This window comes from Ursus maritimus, unplaced genomic scaffold, assembly GCF_017311325.1.
Source record: "Ursus maritimus isolate PB19 unplaced genomic scaffold, ASM1731132v1 scaffold_12, whole genome shotgun sequence".
NCBI classification, from domain to species: Eukaryota; Metazoa; Chordata; class Mammalia; order Carnivora; family Ursidae; genus Ursus; species Ursus maritimus.
The window spans coordinates 56,010,623-56,038,069 of NW_024423564.1; the positions used below are offsets into that span (position 1 = coordinate 56,010,623).

A 27,447-nucleotide genomic window follows, 5' to 3' on the forward strand; every position below is an offset into this window, starting at 1 on the left:
AAGCAGCTAATTATCTAAAAACAAACACTAAGGACGCTTACTATTTAAAGGAACCCTATAATGAATCCTTTTGCCAAGTGAACAATATCGTGTGTTTTATAAGTTTGCACATTCTTAACACTGGCTTTTCTTAGTGCAAGCATAAATGGCATCTCCTTCTACTTAATTGAACTTGGAAGACAAATTAAATAAATGACAAGTATGATGTTCAGAGACTCGAACTCCTTTCAGCTTTCAGCTATGTGAGGTGATTAGTAAAGCAGGTGAAGACCTTCATCAAGATTTCCTTCCGAAAAGACACGCATCTCTTTTTGGCAAGCTCCCCTTTAATTAACAATCTCTGTCACACAAGCACACCATGTATCTTGGAGGAGCATGAGGCCTAAGGTTTATTGATAGCCCTAAGTCTCTTTAAAAATGGCATTAAAGTGTCTTACAGCAATGGCTTGAACTGTGGCCAGGTAGAGAATGGCAAGATCATCGAGGTCCTGAGACAGTTTCAACCCGGTGACCTGTAGGGATGAAGAAAAGAAAAGAAAGAGATGTCCAAAAGGAGCTGCCACGGATAGAGATAGTTCCCATGAAACACGTTCAGATGTGTTTTCTTGCCCAAACAAGTTCATATGCAAATCCCCTTTTTGTGAGCTGAACGTGAAATGACTACCAAATTGTTTAATCTCCAGACCTGGGAAAAACTATCATTTCTTCTCCAAGAGAAAGTGCCCTGCCTTGTATTAAACAAACAAAACAAGACAAATACTATACGGAGATCATGTTTGATATTCCTTAGCATGGAATTAAATGTCTTTCTTCCTCTTTAAAGAAAATGTTCTTTTATTACAAACACCCATTTTCTTTGGCTTATAGAGATCAACATGGAGCAGTGGCTTCTAGTAAAAGATGATCTTATTCCGAGTTCTGCTGTTGTCAGAATTCAGTGTAACAGCATCCAGGGGGTATTCAGGGTAAAATAATATGTCTCCTATAAATGTTATACCTACTAGGGGATAATTTACAATCTGTGGTTTGCAAGGGAATCCCATTAAAGTCAATCGGAACCACATGTTCTATGCAGTATGTCAGTTTCTGAGAGATTGCAGAATTGGACAAGATGCTGAATTTGGATGCCTTCAAGACCTGTCCACAGTCCCTCCTTCACATCTCCCATTCACAAACGTCTTCTCTTGGGACATTTTTAGACGGTAAAGAACTGCTGGGTTCTTCAAGCCTTCTCTGAATTTTGTAGGCATCGATACTGGAGCTCACTTTGTATTTTCACATTACAGAATTAATTAACGTAGCATGTGTTTACTCAGGGTCTATGGTGGGTATGATCCTGAGTGCAATGAGGTGGCGACAGGCAGCCTGCATTCAAAGGACAGGAGCTGAGTGTTCTACTGAGGTCCCTTTCCTTCGTGTCTCCAGTCCCATTTAATTACCCTTTCCAGACTGCACCCCAAGCCACGACGAAGGGGCCAGCGTTGACCTACTTCAGGGCACAGACACCATTCCATGGCCCAGAGCAAAGACCTGTCAGCACTCTTCCCCGACTTTTCCCTTCTTCCCATATTTACGCAGTCTTCAAGTTTTGTCCATTTGCTTCCCAAATTTCTTGTGAATCCATCACTTCTCTTCGTGCTGTCACTCCCTTCCTCAATCCAGGCCACCATTATGTTCTTTGTGTGTGCTGAAAGGCCCCTTTTCTACTGGTGCTCCTCTCCACAAAGGAGCTAGTAATTGTTCCCACAGGCAAATCTGATCATATTACCCTCTGTTAAAAATTCCCTGTTGCCCTCATCTCGAGAAAGAAATGCCTGTGCTGTTTTAGGCACTTCCTCCCGGGCTCGGCTCTGCTTGCTTCTCCAGCCTCTGTACAAAGCCCTCCTCACTTAGTATCCTTTGCTCCAGCTATTCTGATTGCTCGTGGAGGTCTCTTGATGCAGGGACTCCTGCATTCAGTAGAGCGACCTGCTGGTAATTTCTCTTGGCAAATAACTGGGTAACCAGATGAGCGCTATGCCTTTGATTTTCACACACAGGAACATGGCAGGTTTGAGTGAGAGACCAGAGGGGAATTCTGGGTAGGCATCCTCCCAAGCCAACTCTGTGAAGGAACATCCCTTGTAAAGTTCCCCAGAGACCTCGACAGACAGTACAAATGCTGCAAGGGAGAACATGAACACTGCTGATGCTATAAAAGTTCGCTTTGTAGCGTGCACGAGGAACGTGCCCCAGGGAACCCAGAGGATGGAAGCCGGACCGAGCTGTCCGACAGACTTCCTGTGATACTCACACAGCATCTGCAATGCCTAGCTCCGTGTCTGGCAAAGAGGAGGCACTAAGTTTCTACCTGTTGAATGTGTGAATTAGCGACAGTGCTCCCTTTTTCCTTTTGTGTGTACCACTGTCTTTCCTAACATTCTAGCCTTTTGTGCCTAATTCCATGATTAAGAGAGGAGCACGCTTACCACCTTGGCTCTTCATTTACTTGCAGAGGCGAGGGGCATTTGCTCTGTGCCCCAAGACAGAACACTGGAAGATCACTTCTAGTTGCTCATTCTAGGCTTCCAACCCCCCCTCCTCTCTACACTTAGCTTTCCTTGTCACAGTGGCTTATACGAGATAGGGGTAAAAGGAGTGTCCCTGTGGCTCATATGGAACCTTTGTGTGAATTAGATAAAAGCACTCCCTCCGGGCAGACTAACGCAGAAGGCATCCCATCTGGTAGAATGAACTATGAAAAGCAGCGGAGTGGACAGGTTCTCAGCCCTGTAGAATGTCCCTTCATGTGAGCATCTTGTGTGATCGACCAGCTCCATGGCATGTAATGGGCCTGTATAAAGATCACTCTTCATGAATGGTCTCTCTCTTCTGTACTGGCCTGGCCTCAATCTGGCCGTTAATCTACTAGGAAAGCTAAGTGGGCCCAGACCTAGAGAGGCGGCAGGCTACCTCTGGCTCCTCTCTGGTCATGACTGCAACGTGAATCAAGCCATGATCCTTTGCGTGACTGGGTATGTGTCTGCTTAGCAGACTCACATCTCCTATAGGTGGGTCCTGAAGACCAGATCTGGATAAATGGTGATGGAATGGGGAAGAAATCTGACTTTCTATGTGAGATACATCCCCTTATTAATTGACTAGGAACCCCAGTGCCGTGTATAACATTGATAATGTAACCCGTTCTGATATCCTCCTTGATTAGTAAGAACCCATAAAACAGAAGGGGTGCACTATTACCAGATTTCATTTTCTTCATCCCCAGTAAATATTCATGAGAACTTCCCCAAAGTACTGGTATTTAAGCAAAAAAAAAAAAAAAAAAAAAAATCTCATGGCCCCTTCTCTAAATGTCTAGTGTCTCTAGAGCTCAGAAATCATAGAGGAGAAAAGAGAAGATAGTTAGTTTTCTCCAGAAACTGAGAATGAGATCATGTAACTGAGCACTAAATTTAACTCCTGAGCTTGCTAGCAGCTCCGGCAAAAGGGACATAGGATGGGTGACATCTCTTTTCTTTTTCTGATAAGTAGAACTTGGCTATCCTTCATGAAGGAAAACGTTATTCTAGAAGAAGGTACTCAGCAACAAAAGGGACTAAGCAAGCACAGCTCTCCCACAGCTCCCTCCGACTCTCGAACACCAGAGCCATGGAGTTGAAATGTGACTCAGTGAAGACATTTCTCTCTACAGTTACTACGGGTTGGGGCCCTCTTGCTTGACATCTCATCTGATATGCAGATGGAGACTCTGGAAGGGCAGGTAATCATGAATTCCATCTGATTTTTCTCTCCAATACCAGGGACCACAGCCCTCCCTTGGCAAAAGTCAAATGGCTGTCGGCCCAAGATAGAACTTTCTAAGGAGTGCCTGCCATGTGGACCACTCAAGAGGCTACAGAGATCCCTTGGGAAGCCATCTTGGTAGGGAAGTGGGAGCAGCATCCCGGGAATGCCAGGGATGTCCTGGGGGACATGTGTCTTTGTAACCAGTGAGAAAGCCAGATGTGACAGATGAGCAGACACCCCCGTCTGAGGGCTGGATGGTTCCATCCATAAGAGGAAGTGGGAAGAAAGCATAAGTGAAGCAGGGTGTTTATAGGAGATGTGCATGAGCCTATTTTGAACGTTTGGGCAAGACAGTGAAATGTGTGGGGAAGCCCCATGGGAGAGTTGTGCTGGTAAGCACATTTTACTTATTTTGCTATTGTGTAATGAGAACTGCAAGAGAAAACACTTCAAATTAATATTTAGAGACGTGTGATGTATATGGTGGCCACAGAAATGCAAACTACAATCGATGACATCAACACCCTAGATAATGGTTATAAAATATGTAAATCTTGGGATTTTTGAGCTTGGAAGAGAAGTGTGGGGGAATGGAAAGATGACAAGCTATGAAGGAAGACACCAAGGTTCAGATCTCAACATTCTTCCAACTGGCTGCACAATGGTTTTGAGTTTTGTGACTTTTCTGAGCCTCAGATTTCTTTTTTTTCATTTATGATATAGGGATAATGATGCCTCAAGGCATTTTTGTGAAGATATATCTTCACAAATCTTCAAAGATTAAATATCATTTGCAAAGTGTCTTACTTTTTCAGGAAGCTAGACTGAGTCCACAAGAGCTAAACCCTTAGAGTGCCAACTCTGTGAGCATAGGTTGCAATTAATGTTGATTTTCTTTCCCTTTCTCCTAATAAATGTTCATTCTCTTTCTCTTAAATGCATGAAGGGTTCAATCCCATTCATTAATGGGAATGTGGCAATAAAGCATCTCCTTCAACATGGTATGGGTACCCCCAGGGTATTAATGAGGGGCACTGAAGACTAGTGCGTATACAGGATGGGGAAGACAAGGCAGAGGCATGTTGACCATCAGCATCAGGATCATTATGTTAAAGATAAGAATATCAAGAGTGTGGAGAAGCAGCATGCCCCTGATGAGTGCCCAGGGATAGGATGATGGGGGACTCACGAGCAAGGACTCCTTAGAGAAGCCTTAGTCCTTATCAACCTACACTCTTTCATTCACTCTGTAAATAGGAAGGACAGATGAATTTCACCTTGGACTTCACCTTAAATCTTGCTGCCACTTAGTAGCTGTGAGAGCTTGGCACGTCTCTAGCCCCTTCCCAGGATCCTAGCTGAATGCAGATTTCCTGAGCTCCAACTCCAGATTTATTGACTCTTTGGGGTGGGCCCAGCAATATGCATTTCAGCAAGGTCCTAATGCGCAATAAATTATGGAAATAATTGTCCTTAACTTGGCATTGTGAATTATGGGTTGATAGGTCCTAAAATAATTGAAATTACTTAAAAAATGTAGTAGTAATTAAGTTAGCTAATTTTTTCCCTTCTTAGTTGTTAAAGGAATTAGTTGTATGTTAGTAAGGAAAAAAAAAAAAAGCTTAGAAATAAATTCTCAAGGGGTCTCTAAAGATTACAAAAGACAAGAAAACAGGATCCCCAGTCCTGAGATTTTCTAGGGCCATCAGAGCTTGATGAGGTATCCAAGACTCAAGGGAATTGGCTGAAAGCTTTTCAGAAGACAAAGGAACAGTAAAATACTCTATTCGCTCAGTCAATAATACAGGCAGAGATGATGGACAGACAGCAAGGAAATGAGGAGGATCAGAGAAAAATTTATAGAAAACCTCTGGAGAGAGAACGGAGATTGAAGAACAGGTCTGAAATAATCAGCAGCCTGGAAGAGAGAGGGAACAAATCTCCCTGAGGTTTCAGTAAGTACCAGGAATCGAGGCTGACACTTGGCATTGACTAAAACTCACCCAGATTTGGGAAATGCAGATCAGTGTGTTAACACAGTGTGGTGAGGGGAACTCTAGAGATGTCCCCCCAAATTCCCATCCCCCAGTTACTCAATCGAACACCAACTGAGGCACTGCTTTAAAGGGACTTTGCAGATGGAACTAGTTCCTTGCCAGGTGACCTTAAAATACAGAGATTATCCTGGATTATCTAGTTAGAAACCCAATGTAATCACAGGAGCCCTTAAAGGAAGGCAGAAGAGTCCATCAGGTGATCCAAAAAAAGGCAGGAGAAATGAGGCAGAAATGGAAAAAAGAGATTCAAAGCATGAGAAGGACATGATCTGCCATTGCAGGCTTTGAAGATGGAAGAAGGGGGCAATGAGTCATGAAATGCATGGCTTCCAGAAGCTGAGGATCCCCGGCTGAGAGTCAGCCAGGCAATAGGCACCTCAGTCCTACAACTGCACGGAGCTCAATTTGGCCAACAATTTGAATGAATTTATTCCGAGTCTCCAGATAAGAGCCCTTGGTTCTGGTCTTATGAAAACCGGAGCAGAGAAACGAGCTGAGCCAGCTCAGGCTTCTGACCTACAGAACTGTGAGATAATAAATTTAAGCCTCTAAGTTTGTGATAATTTATTAAAGCGGCAAGAGACAATCAATAAACTCACAATGCCTAGACTGACATTCTCCCCCACAGCCCTATTGTATTGGCGAACCATACACGATACGCTAGTCATTTGCTATTCCTAAGATGTAGCAGGCCCTTCACATCTTTGTTCCCCTTCGGATGCTCTAAATCTAAGTCATTTTAATGTACTCAGTGCTCCAGTCTGCCAAAGCTGTGCTGGTCAACTGTCCCGGCCCCGAGCTGGTGTCATCCGGCCTGTCTTGATTTACACAAACTTGGATCCCATCTTTGGCCCCTGGGACTTAGATCTCTCCCTTTATTTATCTGTTGGGTCCTCCCAGCAGATTTCTACCCAATTCATCCCTCAGTCTTTTACCATGCCATACTACCTTGGGAAGGACTCCTGTCTGTAATCCATATTCCCCCTGCCTACCTCCCCTGGGTTTTACCTGTTGTTTGGTATATTTAGGGAAGATAGAAAACACTAAGAAAACAATGTCTGAATCTGACATAATTTTAAAAATCCACTAAAATGAGGGGAAAACATGGCAGACACACTGAAAGCAGAGTAGGAGTATGAAAACACAAAAACCTAGTTTTTTTTTTTCTTTAAAAAAAATTTTTTTTTTCTCCCAAAGGATGTCAGTGACCTCAGTTTGAACTGGCTAGGTTCTAATACTTCTGTTTTTCCCCCCTCTGGGCAAATAACTTTGAGTCTCTGAGCCTTAGTTTCTTCACCCTTTTAAATGGGGCAAGTCAGGCAGGGTTACTCCAAGAGTTGGTAATGGTGTATGTAAAGCATCTATCACGATGCCTGACACAATGCACTTCCAGAAAAAAAAGACCCCTATTTCGAAACAAAATATCAGCTGCTAAATTAGTTGCTTCAATAAGAAAACACATTATGGGAAACCCAGCTAAATGATACTTAGGATATCAAGCTTTGTTATGGGACTCAATCTGTCAGAGGCAAAAACAATATGTAAAAAATGGTGAGATGAAACAGCATGACATTGTGACAAAATCACCAACAAACTCACATCAAAGCGTCCATGTCTTTGCAAGCCTGATACATGTACCAGTCCAAAGCTGCTTGAATTAGCGCATGAGCTCCCAGCTATGTCATCCATCTCCCCATCAGAGGAAGCCACTGGGATACAGCCTCTGGCTTCTACTGAGCTCCTGCAAATACTCATCTGAGTTGCTGACTCCATCCACATCTGACTCTGTTTAGTAATGCCCTTCCCTAGCTGGGGTTCAGTCCTCTGGGAACTGGCTAAGGTCTTGCCACGCTTCTTTCCTGACTCCCTCCTAGTTTGTCATACACACCCTTGCTCTGTGCTTGCTTTGAAGAGCCCTTGGAGCAGCACCCAACCTCTCCAGCAGTTTGAGCAGCATATGGCCTTATGTTAGAAATCACAGCTCTTCAAAGAACCAGAAAATAACTTTCTGTTCTGGGTAGTGCTGTACTTGCAAAATGAAGCAGAGAAAACACGTTTCAACCACTGGTGAATAGGGTGTTTTCATGGCCTGATACGCCTGAGGTGACTTGCACCTGTGATTAAATTGATTAATTTACTTCTTGGATATGTCAGGAAAGGAATAAAACACACACACCCCCAAAACAAAGAGGTAGTATTAATGTGAGAATGGAAACTGGTCACATAAACGAGGAGGCAAGGACTCTTCCAAAATTCCTACAGCACTAGCTGTTTTGTACATCGCGTGGGGGTTTCCTGTTGTGCTGAGGGACTTGAGGGCCAAGGACTTACATACAGAGAAGGACTAATCTCTGCACCCGTATGAAACGTGGTCTGTGATGGACCAGGTGACTGCTGAGCTTCACTACTGGTTGCTAACGGCAGATGACCTCCATGGCTGGTGAGTCCAGCTGGTCCTCGGGCTAAGGGGATGGCTCGTGACTGGCTGCTCAGCTTTCAAAGGCCACACTTAGAATCCTGCTAGTCATCTTCGAACGTGCAAATACGGGCCAGTAAAGTAGAAGCTACAGATTCACTAGTATTTGCTGTTGTTGTCTGTCCACGATGGGACAGTCTCCCCATTTGATTCTGACCATGACCCCGCAAGGAATCCGCATGCTGGTCCTGCTTACTAATGAGCAGACTGACCTCACAGAGCTAACCTCAAAGGTCACCCATTTTCAGGGCAGGATGCAAAGACAGATCTGACTTCAAACCCTGGGCTCTCCTTGCTGTTGCACAGTGGTAAAAACTATCCAACCAGTCATTTCATGGCTGGTATTTAGCTTCATCCTTCTTTATGCGTGACCATGCCATGTTTCTTCAAAAGTACGCATTTTTCTTTTGTTTTGCTTTTAAAGAACCTACAGTCAGCAGAGTTAAATGTTTTGATGCCGATTGCTATGACCTGAGCTGCTGCTTCCTTCACACATCATGTGCATGGCCCTTACCTAATTTATCAAGCAGAAAGGAGAAATATTTGCACCGGCAGCTACTCGGTCCAGGCACACTATTAAGTTGCCCACCCCCTAACCTCCACCTCTTTCTCGCTCAGGGCTACAGGTCAACACTGCATCAGCAAAGGAGAAATGAAGCAGCAAGGGAGCCATGGCAGGGAGCCAACTGTTACCAGAACAGAAGAAAACGATGCTCTCACGCATAATGGAAAGACTCTTGGGTCATGCCCTGCTCCTACTTCCGAGGGTAGGCACCTAAAGCAGAAGGGTTTAGAGCCAGGTCAAACCAGGAGTGGTGATTGCTTCCGGAATCTGAGTCAGTGAGGGTGTGAAGGAAACGAGAACCATGACTGAGGAGAGAGAGTTCAGAGCTTAAATCCAAGAGCCAGGGTAGGGACATTTTTTCCCACTAAGTTTCTGCCCTGTGTCATAGAGATGTGCCCTTAAAAAAAATCCTACCAAATATGCCAAAGAGCTTTTAACACTTTCTTTTGGTCTCAGTAGTATGTAATTCTTTGAGGCCTTTCCCTAAGTGTTCTGATGGTACTCCTTTTGCTTTGTATACAACATGTTTTTCCTAATGGACTCACTTTATCTTTTTTATTCATTTTAACTAGAGAGCTATACATATTCAGTGTTTCCCAGCAGACCGTACACACGATTTACTCTCAGCCCCACTCACTGCAATGTGGACTTGCCTCTTGAGACCTATAGCTAGTTGCCAGTTCCCAGAGTCCAGCAGTTTTTATTTTGGATAGCTTTGGTGGCCTCACTATGGCTGGGTTTTCTAACCCTAGAACAGACAGGGGACCTATACCTCTCCTCCAGATTCCTACTCAGGATCCTTAGAATGCAGGGCATCACCCGTCATCCCAAATCAGACTTCCTGTCCAGTTGGCTTCTTGGATTGTCAGTTTTCTGATGGATTGAACTAAAAGGGACGATAAGGTCTGGATTGTGGGAAGAGTTCTGGAAAGTGAAACTCACTGGCTGCTTCCAAAAAAACCAAAACACCCTCAAACCATTGGCAGCAGAGTAGAGGGAGGACTGCCCTGTTCTGAGGTTTAAAGGGACCTTGTGTCATTCAGCTAAGGAGAAGGTGGAGAGGTCCAAGGTCCTGCAAGGCTGGAGGTTTACTCTGTTCATATGTCATAGATTAATCCAACAAGTTCCAGTTAGTTTTTTAGTCTGGAAAATCTTCCCAGATTCTGAGACTGTCAATTCTAATGTCACTAGTTGAATGACATGTGAATTTTCAAAGTCAGCATGAGTTTGTGCCTTTTTTTTTTCCATCTTCACATGTATTTTCGAATGAAGTAGAGGAAGGCTGCATCGGGCTTACTACCCAAATGCCACGTAAAAAATCGTTCTAAGTCAGATATCCACAGAGCACCTACTCTGGTTTGCACAGGTCCTATATTACAGGGGTCACACTGTGTAATGATTATGCACGCACACTCACACTCATACAGTAACTATCTCCCTGCTTTTATGTGAACTTGGGACACACACGGTTTCTTTTTCCTTTATGTTCATGGTAGTTGATCGATAAGCACTTGTTGAATGAATGAATGAATGAGTGAATGAATGTCTAACAAAGGTAAGAGACAAGAGTCGTCCAAGGGCAGAGCGAAGAAAGGAAGAGTGTAGTGCTGGAAAGCAGAAGAGGTACAGGGAGTATCCAGTGGTTCTCTGAGATTTTTTTTTTTTTTTTTTTTTGCTACCAAGATAAAATGCTAAATGCAACCTATCATTGGTTAGATGATACAGGGAGCCAAAATCGAAGGCGTTCACATTCCATGTTCTCCTCCCTTCTAGAACACTGCATTTACTCTGATTTTCCTGATTCTAAACCCTCTTCCTTGCTTCACTCAGTGTCGATGTCATTTCCTGTCTGAAGCCTTCCTGACCCCTGAGACCAGGCTGGGCAGGTATCTCCCACACATTGAGGGAGCCCTGGGCAGTGCGGGGCACCTGGAGCTTGACCTCATAGTACCTGTTGATATATTCTGTCTACCTACCCATTCCCCGAGACAGTACTATTTCTGAAGGCTGGAATGCTCTCTAGTTATTCTATACCCCCCAGCAACTACAACAGGACCTGTATTAGTGAAAATAAGTAGTTGATGAGCAAATGTCTTCATAATTGTGATAAAATGGAAAACTCTTAGCTTCATTTACCTAGACATTAATATTGGTATTTTCTTTAAAAATTTACTTATTTATTTGCGGGGGGAGGGGTAGAGGGAAAGGTAGAGAGTCTTAAGCAGACTCTGCACTGAGCGTAGAGACCAATGTGGGACTCGATTCCATGACCCTGAGATCACAGTCTGAGCCGAAACCAAGAGTCAGATGCTTAACTGACTGTGCCACCCAGGCGCCCTGCCATTAATATTGGTATTAAATATTTATCATATAGATAGTAAGAGTAGCAACTAGACCATTTCATATTAGCAAATTGTTCATATGTATGTTTTTAGAGCAATACATGATTTCTTTCTGATCTCCATGCTGACCATCAATTAAGTACATGTTAACACTTAGTGTATGCCCAGAGAAATGTTTCAGGAGCCAAAAGAAGATATCCTGACGATTCTAGTTGCTATGTATACATTTTGTCAAGCACTTCCCTCTCTTCCCTTGAATCATGCTCCAGGAACATAGGAATTATTGTACCTTACTGTGTCTACAGCAGTGGCTTGCACGTCTAGGTACGAAATAAGTATTTACTGAATGGGTGCTGGAGACAGTCATCATTGTAGGTTCTGACAAAGGAGAACATGGCAATAGAGATTTCAGGGTGATTAGTTTGATGTTATCTGAAACTAACTAAGGGACAGAAATACTGGGAGAAATTTTTAGCTGAGAATTTCCTTTCTTCTATCTTGTCGAGGTCATCTTCTCCTTCCAATGTGGTGAAGTAAGCTCACAGAGTGGCAGGTATTCCAATGTAAACCCAACCCCAAAACAGTTACAAAGGGAAGTCATTGCTAAGAAATACTATGTGACATAGGAGGTATGCTTATAAAACAAGAAAACTTTTTAAAAAAGTAAACATACTAGGATTTTCTGATACAATTGGGGAGATGTCCCCATGCAAGTAGTCTTCTTTGGTGACTATGTACTTAGCTGTACTCATTATAATGAGGCAGGCATTCTTCAAAACCCTCCACTGACTCCTTGGGGATTACATTCTGGATTTGGGTTACCTTTATAAGAGTATCCTTATGCTGGTAACTCTTGAGTCTTTGGATGTCAGGCTTGGTTTTAAGAAACAGACAAAAGCCACTGGGAACCATGGGTCTTGCCACACTGGTTATAACAGAAATTGGCAAAAGAGAGCCCCCAGGGAAGGACTCCAGATCCAAGTCCATGGACTCCAGACCCACGATCATTTTACTACATAGCCCTGCTTTCTTCTGGGGTCATTTTATGAACTGGCCACGCTTCTTAACATCTTTAACATTTTAAAGGTCCATTATATTTGGTTTCAGATATTTGTCTTCAATTAAGACATTCACTTTTGTATCCATACATAATGTGCTCTTCCCCAACCTCTGTTTGTACCCAAAGAGCCAGTTATCTGCAAGTACAGCGTTTTGGCCGCAGCCTGTAGCCACATGGCCCTCTCCCGACATTCCTCTTCTGCTTCCACAGGCCAAGTAAGGAGGCCAAGCTCATTATCTGTTGTGTGGGCATGCTTCATGGACTCCAGACAGACATAACTTATGCTATGTCCAATTTTCTTTTTCTTTTCCCGTGATTCCTTTTTATTAGCAGAAGTTGATTATGTCAGCTAGGTAATGAAAATAAAGATCAGGTCTTCCTGTTGGCATCATAAAAACACTGAAAACAATCTCAATAAAATGAATCACAAAATCATAGGATTTTGAGGCTTGAAGCTCTTTAAGCCAGCAGCCTATGCCACCGTCATGCCATGTAAACCCTGCATTGCTTACGGCCTCCATTCTGAACTCCCCACCTCCATTCACTGTACACTCTGCTTCTCAACTTTTTGACATCTTCCTGGATTCTGAATTTCTGGCTTATTTTCTTATCTGTGGCCCCTCCTGGCCTCTGAAGCTTAGTTCTATTTCTCTAGCTTGAACATGCTTCCTCCAACCTCAAATATGATTCTCAATGGCTATCCTACTCTCAGCCACCTAATTTCGCCTGGCCCCCAGGGTGCCCTATCTTAGCTTAGGGGGCTATGAACGCTGCCCCAAGTTCACCTTGGCCCAGGAGGGCCCAGAATCTTCTGCACCACCAGTGACCCCAAAGGTCACCAGCAGCTCCATTTATCTACCGACACAAGTTATTAATTTTATTTTACTTTTAGCAAAGTTGAATCTGAAATCCTAATAATGTTAACATGCACTTGGAACAGCTCTGACTCAGAGCCTGAGCAGACATGTGGCTGTGGCAATCAAGACCATGGGTGGTAATATTTACCACTTATTTACCGGGTGGCCTGGGGATGGAGACAGAAAACATGACTCTGCAAAGTGATGTAAATAAAAAATCACACAGGCAGGGGCTCACGACTTCCAGCTGCTCTACAGGACAAAGAGGCAGCAGTAGCTAAATATAAGAAATAGTGCTTTTAACGCTTTCAAGGTTGGCTCAGAAACAATGAGAACTTTCAGCAGCTCATCCTGGGGAGCAGCAGGAGCCTTCGCAACAGCGATGCTTCGGCAAAAAGCCTGTGCGCCCGTGGCCTGTCCTGTTTATTTTTCCTCTTTTCCTTTCTCCTCACTTTGCTTCTTCCAAACTTTGTAGCCCTTTGGCCTGCTTTCACCTTCATGGAAGGACTGGCTGTTACTTACCATGCCCTTCAGTGTCAGATCTGCTAAGGGAGACCGGTTGCCATGGAAATCTGGCCAAACATGTAAATCAACAGTGAGAAAACCCACAGGCCGAGCCTTCTTAATCAGATCCAGGTGACTGTTCAAATATGCATATACACTCTGGCATCTGGAAGAGAAATTGATTTTGTTTTTAAAAGGGGGGGTAGGGTCGGGAAGCAAACTGTTCTGCAGAAAGAAATGATTTGTACTTTCATATCAGATCCAGAAAGAAAGCAGAGTCCCCAGACCTTCAGAGAAACTACCCAAACCCACGGGAACCAGCATACTGCACTCTCTGATCATACCGGGCCATCACTGAGAACAGGTAGCGTGTCCTGGTGCAAAGTGGAAAGGCCTGGAATCAGAACACCAGGTCCAGGAGTGGCTTTACCCCTAGTAGGTGTGTAACCATGAGAAAGTTATTCAAACGTTCTGAACCACTTTTTTAGCATCTGTAAAAACAGATATTATAATCCCTGTCCAACTTACCTCATAGGGTTATTGTGAAGATCAAAGACTATGTATGTTAAGATAGCATATTTTGTAAACTGTACAATACTGTACATATGTAAAGGATTTTTTAAAATCAATATTCCTCATTGTAACAATAATGATGAGGTGGCAAGTATCAAGGTAAGTTTTGGGACTTGGGATGGGAATTGGCTAAAGGAAGTGACAGGACAGAGGAATGCAGTTAGATTAGGAATCAGGAGACTTGATTTCCAACCCAAATGCACCAAATGTCATGGTGTTTGTTCTTTCTCCTTTCTAAGGCTCAGGTTCTTTGGGTGCAGAATGAGGGGGTCACACCACCTCCCAGTCTTCACATGTTTGCACGAGAGGGAGACAGAGATGAGGAGACTGGGAGCCAAGGTAGTCCTGGGCTCGGATCTGGGTTCCACCCAACCTAGCTGGGTGACATGGGCCAGTGACTTACCCTCTCTGAACTTCAGTTATCTCATACATAAAGTGGGCATCATAATATCTAGCTCACTGATTTAAATCTTACTGCATGGCACTAAGATTGAAGTGGGTCACCCTACCCCTCTTTAAATATGCTTCCTTCTCAAAATCTTGAACCAATGATTCTAGAGGAAAGTGGGTTTATCAGAGGGTGGCATCCGTAGCACTTCTTACTGGTGACCTTGGAAAGATAGCTTTAAAGGTTAAAAGCACGGCTTGAATAATGGCAGGAAAAAAAATATAGGAAATCAATGTCCAAGGGAGGTTAATATCTGAGATACCTAACATGATATTATTTGCGTTTTGAAAATGCTTTAAGAGTGCAGCTCGGAATTTCTAGTTCCAGTTTTGAGACACTGTGAATGTTCCCACGGAGCCCATGAAATTCCCAAAAGTTTTCCAAATTAAGCTTAAAGGAAGAAACAAACAAGTAGAACAGTGGTTTTCAAATTCTTAAATAAAAATTTCACATGGAACTCCCAATACAGGAAAGATAGCAAAACAAAACTGTTCTATGTAAGTGCAGGAGTGAGTGCAAGCGTGTGTGTGTGCACACGCTAGTACTGTGTGCGTGCATGCGAGCCTCTGAGCGTGTGTCTCGGTGTGCGTGCATGCCTGGGTGTGCGCGCCTGCCTGTGCATGCCAGCCTCTGTGTGTGTTGCATGCCTGTGCGTGCGCGCGCGCCTGCGCATATGCATGCGAGCCTGTGTGTGCGCACGTGCCTCTGTGTGTGCGCGCAAGGTATGCTGGGTGGAGGCAATCTCTTTGCTTCTCGCTGTGACACCTTATTTCCATCTATAAAAATCTTCTGCCTTGGATCCTACTAGGAGGATAATGTTACTGTTGGAAAAAGGCTTACCTGCCCCAGCATCATCAGCTGCCACTCCCTGCCTGATAGCACACAGGCCTTTAACCCCGGCCCCATGAGCCCAGTACCGATAACACCCCTTTCCAGAAGGATGCTCAAAGAAGCGAAGACATGAGATCGAGGCCGAATTTCAATAAACCCTCCTCTGTGTGATTCTGAAGCCATGTGCTTTCTGTAACCTAGGTCAGAAATAACTCATCGAAGCCCACATTCAAACTCTGCTTCATTATGGTCCTAGGACAGCGTTAGGAAAGGGTCCTGGAGGCCTCCATGGAAGGTAGGACCAGAGCCTTACACCTGGGGAGAATATGATCACATTCTGCTTTTCTATTTCCCAGCTCTCTCTGCTCATGGTCCAAAAGGAACCACAGTGACAACAACAGCCACGACAATGTCATTTCGAGCCAGAAGTTAAGAGTCTGCCCCGATCCTAGCAATATCCCACTTCAGGATACCATCATTGCTCTTAGAGAGAAGGGATTTTTTTTTTTTTTTTTTTTTTAAAGCACACGTCTATAAATCTTTTCATTTGCCTCTCAAGGAATCTCAGGGCCGGGCATTTGGTTTCAGACATCTGGGTCAATAAGAACCTATAGGCCTAATTACTATTGATTTGTCATTGTCTCATTTACTGCGGGTCTTTGCAAACAGTGAGATTCGTTTAGCCTCTTACATATATGGTCACTCGTACACTAATGAGACCCCTGGGGGATGGGGCATATGCTTACCCCTTTGACTTCTAACCTCCTCACAGCTGTATGTTTATTCTTTGAATGCAGCCATTCTCCTGCATGTTTTTTCAATTATACCTTACCATGTGCACTATCTGAGTATATCATTCAAAATGAAATGCACTTGGAAAACATTATAATAACAAATGCACATCATTATTCACATAATTTTAACCGTCCATGATGCCTTTTTTTGTCTCATTTTGTATTTTTCACCAATTCCTTCTCAAATGGCGGTCTGCCCTCTTCCAGCTTGGGAATCACATGCTAGATGTTTCAAGTGGGTGGTTCTCCCTCCCTCTCACAAACTCTGGGCTCATATATCTTCTCTCAGAGGGAGGAATTCCTGCTGCCCTGGTCCCCACTGCATATGATGAAGAAAATAGTTTCAACAACCACACAGTGACTTCACCATGTCGCAGTTGGGTGGTTAAGTACACGAAACCTCCCCAAGCCTAGTTTACTTTTCTATATTTGGGGCTAATCCTCTCACCTTATAGGCTGCTATGAAGATTAAATATCGAGCCTGAGCACTATAAAGTGATAGGTAATCAAGAAAGAGTTCCCCCGCCCTTCCCATCGTAGGAAATTCATTTCTAGCTTTAAAAAATCCAAGAGTCAGGGACGATTATTTTCAGACTTCATTGCTTACAATCTTAAACGAGGACAGCACCCCTAGAATCTCTACTATCTCCTGCCTCTCCGTAAGTCATTTAATTCTTGGGATTCTTGGGCTGCCCAGAAGTGTAGTGACCATATTTTGAAACCAAAAATCGGAATACATGGTGTAACCAAAAGACATCTGTGCCTTTTCCAGGAGTTGAGAAAGTCTGTCTCCAGTTCCTCACTTCTCGACCCTCCACAATATGGAGTCTACTGAAAGTGGTCCCACAGTGAGGAACAATACCCTTTGTCACCAACTCCAATGGACCATCTTCTGCCTTTATTTTACTTGAATTGTCTCTCACATTCTGTACCACTTGATCACTTCTTACTCGTTTGTTCTCTTTCTCTTGATTCCAGACACTATACTCTTTTGGTTTTCCTGCCTCCTCTCCAGCCGGCTCTCTTCCGTTACTTGTCCCTTAAATATTTTAAGTCTCCCAGAGATCTGTCCTTGTCCTTCTTGTCACCCTTTCTATACTCTTGCATGATCCCATCCTCCTCTCACGGCTTCAGGGACCATCTAGGGCTGAGGACTTTCAAATATACACTCTTCTTTCCTACCTATTTCTGAGTTCCAAGACAGATAGCCAACAACCTATCAAATGCTTCCTCTTGGATGTCCACTCTTGAAATGGAGGATTTATCTCCTAAGTCAGCACAGTCCTCAGTTTTCTTGAGGGGACCCCAATGCACTGAGCACCTTCTTATCCTTGCATGCCAAATAGAAGCCAAAGAAAGGCATTAGAATTTCTATCTTATTTCTGTTTAAGAAACATTTCTCATTCAAGAGCCATCAAGAATTCAGTGGTTATCCTGGCACACCCTAGGGAATTAAAGGTGTTAATATCGTCACCCTCATTCTACCACTGTCCTAGCTCAGGGGAGCCTAAGTAAACACTTGCTGATAGACTGATGGCCCTAGTTGTCAGACTGAGAGACTGAGACTGAAGAAGCCATAAAGGCCAAGAAAGCGATCTGAGAACACCAGAGAAGAATGGAAAAGTGAGAATCATCTTTAGAAGTGGAGTCAAAGAGCTCCCTTTAATCCTTATTTCCTCATCTAGAATTAAATGAGATAATACACATAAAACTATCGGCAAAGCAGTGCCAGGAACACTGAAAGTTCTCAAAAAATGTTCTTGTCTCTTCTTTTTCCTTTTCTTGCACTGAGGGAACATACACAGTCTTTAATGGGGAGTTTTAAATGTAAGTGAGATCTGGCCTATGGGGGCCAGTGCATTTGAAGAAATTGATTCTCAGCGGGATCATGGGAATCACGGGGGGGCGGGGCGGGGAGGCCTGAGGAATAAATCGGATCAAGAAACACTGATTGTCCTTACAGAAATGACAGAAAAATCCAGGGGAAGTAGGAGAAAAGAAAGGTTAGGAGAGAAAATGTGAATTAGGAGAACTTAATTCTGAGAATCCTAAATTAGAACCTGAAACCCGCAGAATCACAACGAGAAATGATCACTGCTTTCAGTGACTTCTATAAAAGTACCTCAGAACAGTCTGGGCTTCTCTGATTATAGTCTTCTCCTTTCAGGAGACTGCGAGCTCACTGACATCAGGGGCCCTGTCTTCTACTCTGTCCCTCCCTCCCCACTAATGGTCTAGTTTACTCTCCACAGAGCAGCCAAAGTAATCCTTCTAAGGTAAATCTGATGGTGTCTTTCCCCTGCTCAGAAACTAAAACCCTGAATAAATTCAAGTGTCTTTACCATTACCTACAATGACTTCCATGGTTTGGCCTTGGCTAACTTCTAAGCCCTTACCTGTTCCCAGCTCCCTCCCACTCTGGTCCAGCCACAATGGCCTTTATAGTATCCTGTAGCCTGCCAAGCTGGCTGCTGCCTCAAGGCCTGGGGCCTTGCTGTTCCTCAGGTCTTTGGGTGTGGCTTGGGGCTCTCCAAAAACAGAACACCCCCCTCTCAGAGCTTAGCAACGGCAAATCCTATTTGAAACTATAGAAACAAGTACTGATACAGAGATGTAGTATTTTATACTCTTGATTTGCCATATAAGCCATATAACCATGACTTGTTCCCACTCTTTCTTCAGAGTCCCACTGAAGTGTCACCTAATGAAGGATGGCTTCCTCACCTGAAAGAATGCCCATCCGTTGCTCCAACACCCCTCGTCCGTCTCTTTACTCATCTCTGTGTTTCTTTACCAAGCTTACCAACTCCTTGTGGGTGAATGTGTGCTCTCTATCGACACACACACACACACACACACACACACACACACACACACACGCTTGTATGTATATATACGTGTGTGTATGGAATTTACATGAAAGCAGGGACTTTTTTTTTTTTTTACTTTGTTTATGATCATAAATGCTCATAAGACTCATCACCTTGGTTCCATTACCACCCTTGAACACTGTGGTTTAGGCCAACACCTTCCCACCAAACCCTGCTACCACTAGAACCACATTCTGAGACACTGGGAATTAAGGCTCCCAATAAGAGAATTAAGGTTCCCAAAAAGAGAACTAAGACAATAACGGGAAGTTTAGAGGAAAAGGGCCCAAGTTATGATCAACGTCAGGCAATCTCTATCTAAGGAATGAAATCCCTGGATATTTGGCCTCACATACAGAGAGACTCTGCTTGCCAGTGACATGCGTGAGCACATCTAGTTATTGCTTACTTAATTTATAAGCTCACAAAACGTTATTCTTCAGGGATGGGTCTGAAAAGATTATGGCAAATCAAGAGTATAAAACACTAAATCTATTTATCAACACTTGTTTCTACAGTTTTAAATAGGATTTGCTGATGCTAAGCTCTGAGGCAGGGGTGACTTACGTTCTGTTTTCAGAAAGCCTCAAGCCACACCAAAAGAGGCATGCAGTTTCTGATTCCAAGGGATTTGTTGTCCCTTCCAAACAGCCAACTTCACTTTAATAACAGTTATGCCTATTTCTTCCTAAGACCTAATGTAAAATGGGTCCTGTAGTTTTGGAATATTCTATTCACATAGCTAATAAGACAGAGATGCACTTTCTTTTATAAGACAACAGGAAGAAAATGAAAGAGAATCAACATTTACTGAATACCTACTAAATATATGAGCTGGATGTAAAATTTGAGATACCAAGAGAAATGAAGCCAAGAGTGTAGAATGGGATCACCTTGGAAGAAATGGCAAAGAGAGGAGGAAAGAGGGCCAGGACCCTAGCTGTAATGGACTTTGATGTGGTAATCAAGAAAAATATCTTGAGGGGCATCTGGGTAACTCAGTCGGTTAAATGTCTGACTATTGATTTCAGCTCAGGTCTTGATCTCAGGGTTGTGAGTTCGAGCCCCACATTGGGCTCCATGCCCAGTGTGGCGTCTACTTAAAAAGAAAAAAATAAAGAAAGAAGAAGATCTTGAGCCTGAAAAGGAGACCAAGAAGGACAAGACAGAGATATAGGAGGAAAACTGGAAGGAGGGAATATTGCAGAAAGAAAGCCAAGGAAAGAGAATGTTATAAAGGAGAGGAAGGTGTGGTCATTGGTGCCAGATCCTGCTGAGAGCCCAAGGATGGGGACTGGAAAGCACTCTACAGACTCATCAAAAGAGGCTGATGAGGACCTTATCATTAACTGTTTCAGGGGCCAGTGGGGACAGAATTCAAACTGAAGTGGGCAAGGGATGAGTGCCAAGTGAGGAAGTGGTGACCAAGAGTATGGGCAATGCTTTGGAGAAACTTAGCTCTAAAGGAGAGAAACACAGGGAGGCAGCTGGAAGGCAGTATCAAGTCGACTAGCACGTGGGAAGAGTTGGGATTTAAATTCAGTTTTGACTTCACATCTGAATCCTAATAATTGCTGCTTCTGGACCAGCCGTGCTGTTTCTCCGAGTCTGCACTGGTAATCCATAAATCTCTCTTCCCTCTTCTCAATAAAAACTACTCACATGAGGCTCATCTACAGAAGAAAGTTCTGGAAATTTTGAGTATTTCAATGCAAAATCTAACTAACCCTTAGGTTTGTGTTGTGCTTTAAGATCTTCAGAGAATGGCACTTCTGCAATCTACCTTCCTCCATAGAACTCCTGTAAAATGTGTTAAGCAGGGTGGTGTTATTGTGGTTTTATGTGAAGGAACGGAGTCACTGAGACATTTATGGCAGAACTGGCACAAGAATCTAAGACCTCTAATTCTTAGTCCAGGGTTCTTGCTACTTCACCACACTTTGCCCAAGAAGGTCTTAGCCCAAGAACCACCACCACCAAAATGTCCTCCTCTTTTATAAAACCATTAGTAAGAGTGGCAGAATAGCAGTGGTACCTGTTGTCATAATTGTCATAGCAGAGTTTACAAAGCCTTGCCAAATGCATTACCTCATTCGAATCAAAACAAATTCTCAAAGGGACCCAGGGCTGACTCTTTCAGAGCTACTACCCCATGTTCTGATGAGGTCACAAGCTCATACAATGATGCATGTTGGAGCTGGGATTTGAATCCTGATCTCTGAACTCCGAATCCAGTGTTCGGGTTTGTGGTTTATAAATGCTGGATCCCTTCAAGAATCTGATGAAAGCTATGGCTTCTCTTGACAGAAAATTATGCATCAGTATCCAATCAGCAAAACTCTGCACACAGTTTAGGGGTTCACGGATGATCTAAAGGTAGGAGCCCCTGATCCACGTAGGTTATGTGGTCTCTAAGGCAAATAAAGTGTTAGTTGATGACATTCCATGGTGTCATCCCTCTCCGGGTAATGGCGTTTTAACTAGACATTCCTGGAAGGAAAAGCTTGCAAAGTTTTCTCAAACTCCTGGTCAGGCTCATGTCCGCTCTACACCCCCAGGATAGACAGCTTATATTCTAGTACAGTATGCAACTCATTCTGCTCCCCTATTAGAATGGAAATGTCTAATGTAAGTAAGTACAACAACTTTAACAATCTCTATCACGACTACTCTCATTGGACACATAACAGCTTGACACTTAATCGTCACCATGTGCCACGTACTATTCAAATTCATTTAATTTTCTCAACAACTTTATGAGGTATTTACTATTCTTATTTCCCTTTACAGTGAGGGACTAAGACACAAACAGGTTAAGAAAATTGCCTAGGGTCACCTAGCTACTAAGGGGCGAAGCTGAGACACCAGCAGTTTGGCCCCAGAGTCTAGGCTATTAACCTCCACCTTAGACTAGCTCTCATTTTCCGTACACTGGCCATGTGGGGTTTCTCTGTTACTATTATAAAATGCCTTACTCTTCTAAGAAAGCCCAACAATGAAGAGTTATTATTATAAACAGTTTGAAAAATAATGGATTTCAATTTGAAATAATTTTAGATTCACAGAAAAGTTACAAAGAGTACACAGACTTCCCCTACACTCATCATCTAAATACAATATTATTAGCTATCTATAGACTTATTTGAATGTTGACAGTTTTCTCCGACTCATATCCTTCTTCTGGTCCAGGATCTAAACTATGATCCACATTGTTATTGTCTCCTCCCATCTCGGCCAGTTCTTTAGTAATTCTTAAAGTTTCATCATCTTTTGAGGCATACTGGCTAATAATTTTGTAGAATGTGTCTCGGTTGGGGGTTGGCTGATGTGTTCTCATGTTTACACTGAGGTGATCCATTTTTGGCAAGAGCCTTATAGAAATGATGTCGGGTCCTTCTCGGGGCATCATGAAAGGAGGTGCACAACGTTGAGAGATCTCACTGCTGGTATTGTTGACTTTGATCATGTGGGTGAAGTGTTGTGTGCCAGATCTCTCCACTGGGAAGTTACTAATTTTCCTTTGGTATCAATGAGTATCTTAGAGGGAGATACTTTGGGGACTATGCACATATCCTGCTTTGCATCATACTTCCACTAATTTCAGCATCCACTGGTGATTCTCCCCTGCAACAAGGATTACTATGGTGTTCGCCTAATGATAATATTCTAGTTCTATTATTTCCTCCACATTTATTAGTTTCAAGTACATGGTCCTTGTAGTGGACAGGAAGATCTGCCCTTTCTTCCCATTTACTTCTTCAATAATTTACTTCCATCAGAATGGACTTGGAGGGTCACTTTATTCCATCATTACTTATTCTGTTGATCAAATTGTCCCCAAAGGCCATGAAGAGATTCTTAAAACTGGCTCCCGTGCATTTTGGCAATTCCTCCTCAAGTACTTTCTTACTTTCTGGCATCACAAAATGTTCATGTGTGTTCCCTGCCCATGCCCTGGAATCAGCCATGTTCCCAACAAGTCCTGATTGCTTAATAAGTAGAGAACAGTATTTACAAACCAGGACCTGCTGTTAGGTGTGCTATGAAGGGTCACTGTTTCCAGGCTATCTCAGCAGAGAACACAGAGAATGTATGTATGTGTACTCACACACAGATACACACACTGTATTTGTTTCTCGCTATGACTGTAACTCTATCTGTATATAGCTACCCTACACACATCCATACAAAATCACAAGTTGATCCTAATACCTCCTACTTCCACCCACCACCATAGGGTTCATTGTAACCTTCCCCTTTCCCTATTTAAGAGAAACCTGGCTCTCACTATTCACAATTTATTTATTAATTTGCTTAGTTGTAGTATACACATAAAGGATTTTCAGAAGAGCTAATCCAGACATTTATGAAAAACAAATTTAGGAATTACAGCATAATACTTAAAAATATTTTAAAGATTTTATTTAGGGAAAGGGAAAGAGAGAACGAGCAGAGAGAGGGGCAGAGGGAGAGGGAGAAGCACTCTCTCCTGGGCGGGGAGCCCAACATGGGGCTCGATCCCAGGACCCTGAGATTATGGCCTGAGCCAAAGGCAGCCACTTAACTGACTGAGCCACCCAGGGGCCCCAGAGTATAATACTAATATACAGTTACTTTATCTTTAGCCATACATTATGCTGTCAAAACATTCTTTCCCAAAGTTACTTGGGTTAGTTTTTTTCTTTCCCAAACCCTTCTTAGTGTGGTTATGTTATTCATTGTTAATAAAATAGATTAAGATTTTGCAAATTGTATTTCCTTTTGCCCACTCCCACCACACATATAAATCCTGGTATCTATCCACCTACCTACCTACTTACTATCTAACCTACTTACCTACCTACCTTCTATTTATTTTCAAGGGGGCATGTGAAGCATCCCCATGGTTCTAAGAATTAGAGTTATATAAAAAGATCTACTCAGAAAAGTACCATCTCCACCTCTTACCCTGTTCTCATGCCCCCACTCTCCCATCCCATTCCTACCCACCACCTCTAGGTAACGAGCCTCACCAGCTTCTGGCTTAACCTTCCTGTATTTCTTCTGCACAAATGAATAAATACACATATAGTTTCTTTTCTTTTTTTTTTTATAATGATTTTTTATTATATTATGTTAGTCACCATACAGTACACACATATAGTTTCTTATTTCTTATTGTTACCTTCCTTCTCCATGAAAGGGAGCATACTGTAAACACTCCTTTACGTTCTTCACTTAACAATATATCCTAGAAATCACTTCGTATCACTTATTATTCTCTGTTGTACGGATGTAGAGATGGTAGTAAAGAGGTTGGATAACTTGCCCAAGGTCACACCCCTCGTATGGAGTAAAGCTGAATCTGAACCCAATAAGTGTTGACTCCAAAATCCACGTTCCTTCTGCCACCTCGGAGTCTCTCACCCACGGTTCCTGGCATATTCTTTGGGACCTCTCATTTCTCTGAGTTCTCCTTAGATCATTTTGAAAATTAATACATGTATGTCCTGGATCATCTGGATGACTGTCTTATAACCCAACACTGCCAGGCGTTCTCATCGCCCAAGGGAGCTGAAAATCACTCAGCGGCCTAAGGTGAACGCCCTTGTGCACGAATGCAGGGGAGGTTGTGGGGGGACAGGGGCAGCAGGTACCTGGCTGTGGCCTTGGCTTGTAGTTCAGGGAAGGCAGCATGGCCCTGCACCATGTGGTCTATCTGAAAAACAAGAGAGATGGGTCAGTCTTACAGTTTCTCTGATTTATGTTTAAGCCAGAAAAAGATATATTAAAATGTCAGTTTCTTTAAACTCTGTCCACGGAGGAGCTAAGAATGTTAAATGCTAACTCCATTAGAGTGCCTCAGCTCTTTCAGAAATTTAGCTTTGCTTCCCCTAGTGCTGGACTCTTGACCCACAAAACACAGCCGTCTAAAGAAAAAGTAGCCGGAAATGAAATTCAAGGCTAAACTGGTAGCAACAGGTCCAAAACGGAGGCATGAGGACAGGACTGAGGAGGAACTCCAGGTATGGGGTGGAAGGCCTGGGTGTTAAAAGCACCAAGCTCTGGATCACACCATTTCCACCTCCTGATCCAGGCTGTTACCCCAGGGCAATGTCAGACCTTGAGTTCCTCACTCTGTCTTACTAATGGAGAAGATGAGTGAAAGAGACTAGGAGGAGGGATTACCAGTTCAAAAACGGACAACAACAAAAAGTTGCCCTAGAGCTGTCAAGAGGATCTCTCCTGATTGAAAAGTTTTCACATGGAAAAAAAAAATACAAAAAGAAAAGGAAAGTTATCATATGAGAAACTGGGGCATCCCTCTCCAAGGACAGAAATGTCTAAGCTCTGTGGGTAACTATCTTCTTCTCATTTGAAATCCCCTATCTAGGATTTTATTCCTTATCTACTTGGTAGCTCTAAACAAAATAATATGTAATAGTATCAGGAAGAGAAATGCTTCCCCATGATGTTCCCCTGCTTGCTAAAATACACCCAACACTGTGCTTGTCTTTTCCGAAAGAAAAGAACCAGACTTCCTAATCTGGTTGTCTTCTCAATGTTCACAGGAGTCTCTAGGACTCCAAAACCATTCTGACCAATTTGTTTTCATTCAGACTATGAACCAATTGGTTATTTGGGCCTCATGGAGATACTCTCTCTAAGCGTGTTTCCTGACAGCCGGGGCTGTGTAAAGGGGAAGAGAATTTTCTCTGGAGACACAGAGGTCAGGTCTGGGTTCCGGCTCTGATACTAAGTAGCTGTGTGCCTTTGGACAAATCACTTAACTACTCCCAGCCTCAATAACCTCCTTAGCCCTCCCCCAGCCTCCCTTTATTTTTTTTTTTTTATTTTATTTTTTTAAAGATTTTATTTATTTATTTGACAGAGATAGAGACAGCCAGCGAGAGAGGGAACACAAGCAGGGGGAGTGGGAGAGGAAGAAGCAGGCTCATAGCGGAGGAGCCTGATGTGGGGCTCGATCCCATAACGCTGGGATCACGCCCTGAGCCGAAGGCAGACGCTTAACCGCTGTGCCACCCAGGCGCCCCCCCAGCCTCCCTTTAAAACAGGACTGCTGGGCTGTAGAGAATGTCTGCCATAACGTCAACAAGAGCATAAATACTCTCACCTAAAATTTACTGACTCATTTACCATATATCAACCCCGAGCTAAGCCTTTTACATACATTACTTCATTCATTCCTTACACTATTCCTAGGAAAAGGATACTCTTCTCTACTATAGAGATGAGAAAACTGGGACCAAAAGAGAGTAAGCAACCTGTCCAAGGCTGGTCACAGGGAGTAAGTGACAGATCTAGGTTTTCAGCTGAGGTCTCTCTGTGCCTAAAGTCCTTCCTTGTTCTTCACTACTATGCCATAATGTGTACTCAACTTGCAGGTGTATGTTGCTGAATTCCGTCTGCTCAGTTATGCGGAAATGCTCAAAATGATACCGAAGCCACAGGTCATGTCAATGAGAAAAAGCCACACAGGTTTGAAATGTTAACTTTCCACAGATTCAGTTTTAGGTGACTGTGATGAAGGGTGTCTGGACCTTAAAGAGCTGGCATCAGTAATGGGTAACTAAAGGCATTCCTTGATTTGATGCTAATTTCGATGGGAAGCATTTCAGAGGTCAGAGAAGGGAGAGTTACATGAGCATCCGGTGGGAAGCACAGGACGTAGCCTGCGTGGTGTGTGCATGAACGTAGTTATTCCGTATTTACTGAATGCCTACTGCCTTCACTGTGTCCGGGCTCTGGGAATATAGTGGGAAGTAAGAAACACGAGACATATAATACATAGGAACATAAAGTAAGAGGTCAATAATCTGGCTATTATTATGTAGTTGGGGGAGGTGAGGCTTCAGTTGAGAGGCTGAGAACAGGTAGCTTGGAGGAGTAGGGAGCTAGAGGGAAGGCATGCTGGGAAGGCGGCTGTGATGAGTAGATACGGAGAAGGAAAGACATCCATGGTTGCGGACAGTAAGGAGACTGGCCAAGCGCCGTGCCTGGCATATCATAGCTGCTCAGTAAATATTCGTGGAATGCTTGTGGGATGCATGCTGTGTGATGGAGGCACACCACATGCTCACCCAGGACCGGGTACTTCTTGGACGCACTATCACACACTTGACATTTGTGTCTACTTGTGTGGGGCACACATTGTCACAGCTCACTGTTAAATTAGAAAATGGAGTAGTGAAGATAGTGGATGGATGGGGAGGGTGGGGGCAGACAGTGGCTCATGAAAGCCGGGTAAGAGTTTACAGTTTTACTGGATTAGAGGTCATGAAAT

At 43.3% G+C, this 27,447-nt stretch overlaps 1 protein-coding gene across 13 annotated transcripts in view; it reads right to left on the reverse strand.

Annotated features, from left to right (window-relative positions):
- FGGY (FGGY carbohydrate kinase domain containing) overlaps positions 1 to 27,447 on the reverse strand; it is a 503,109-nt gene that overhangs the window by 199,735 nt on the left and 275,927 nt on the right. For 12 of the 13 annotated variants that reach the window (XM_040627236.1, XM_040627231.1, XM_040627230.1 and 9 more), the window contains 3 exons: positions 24,800 to 24,861; positions 13,666 to 13,813; positions 438 to 512 (listed from right to left, as the gene is read on the reverse strand). In XM_040627236.1, coding sequence (XP_040483170.1) covers positions 438 to 512; positions 13,666 to 13,813; positions 24,800 to 24,861 — 285 coding nt within the window. The remainder of the gene's footprint in view (positions 1 to 437; positions 513 to 13,665; positions 13,814 to 24,799; positions 24,862 to 27,447) is intronic. The other variant, XM_040627232.1, reaches the window with a different exon arrangement.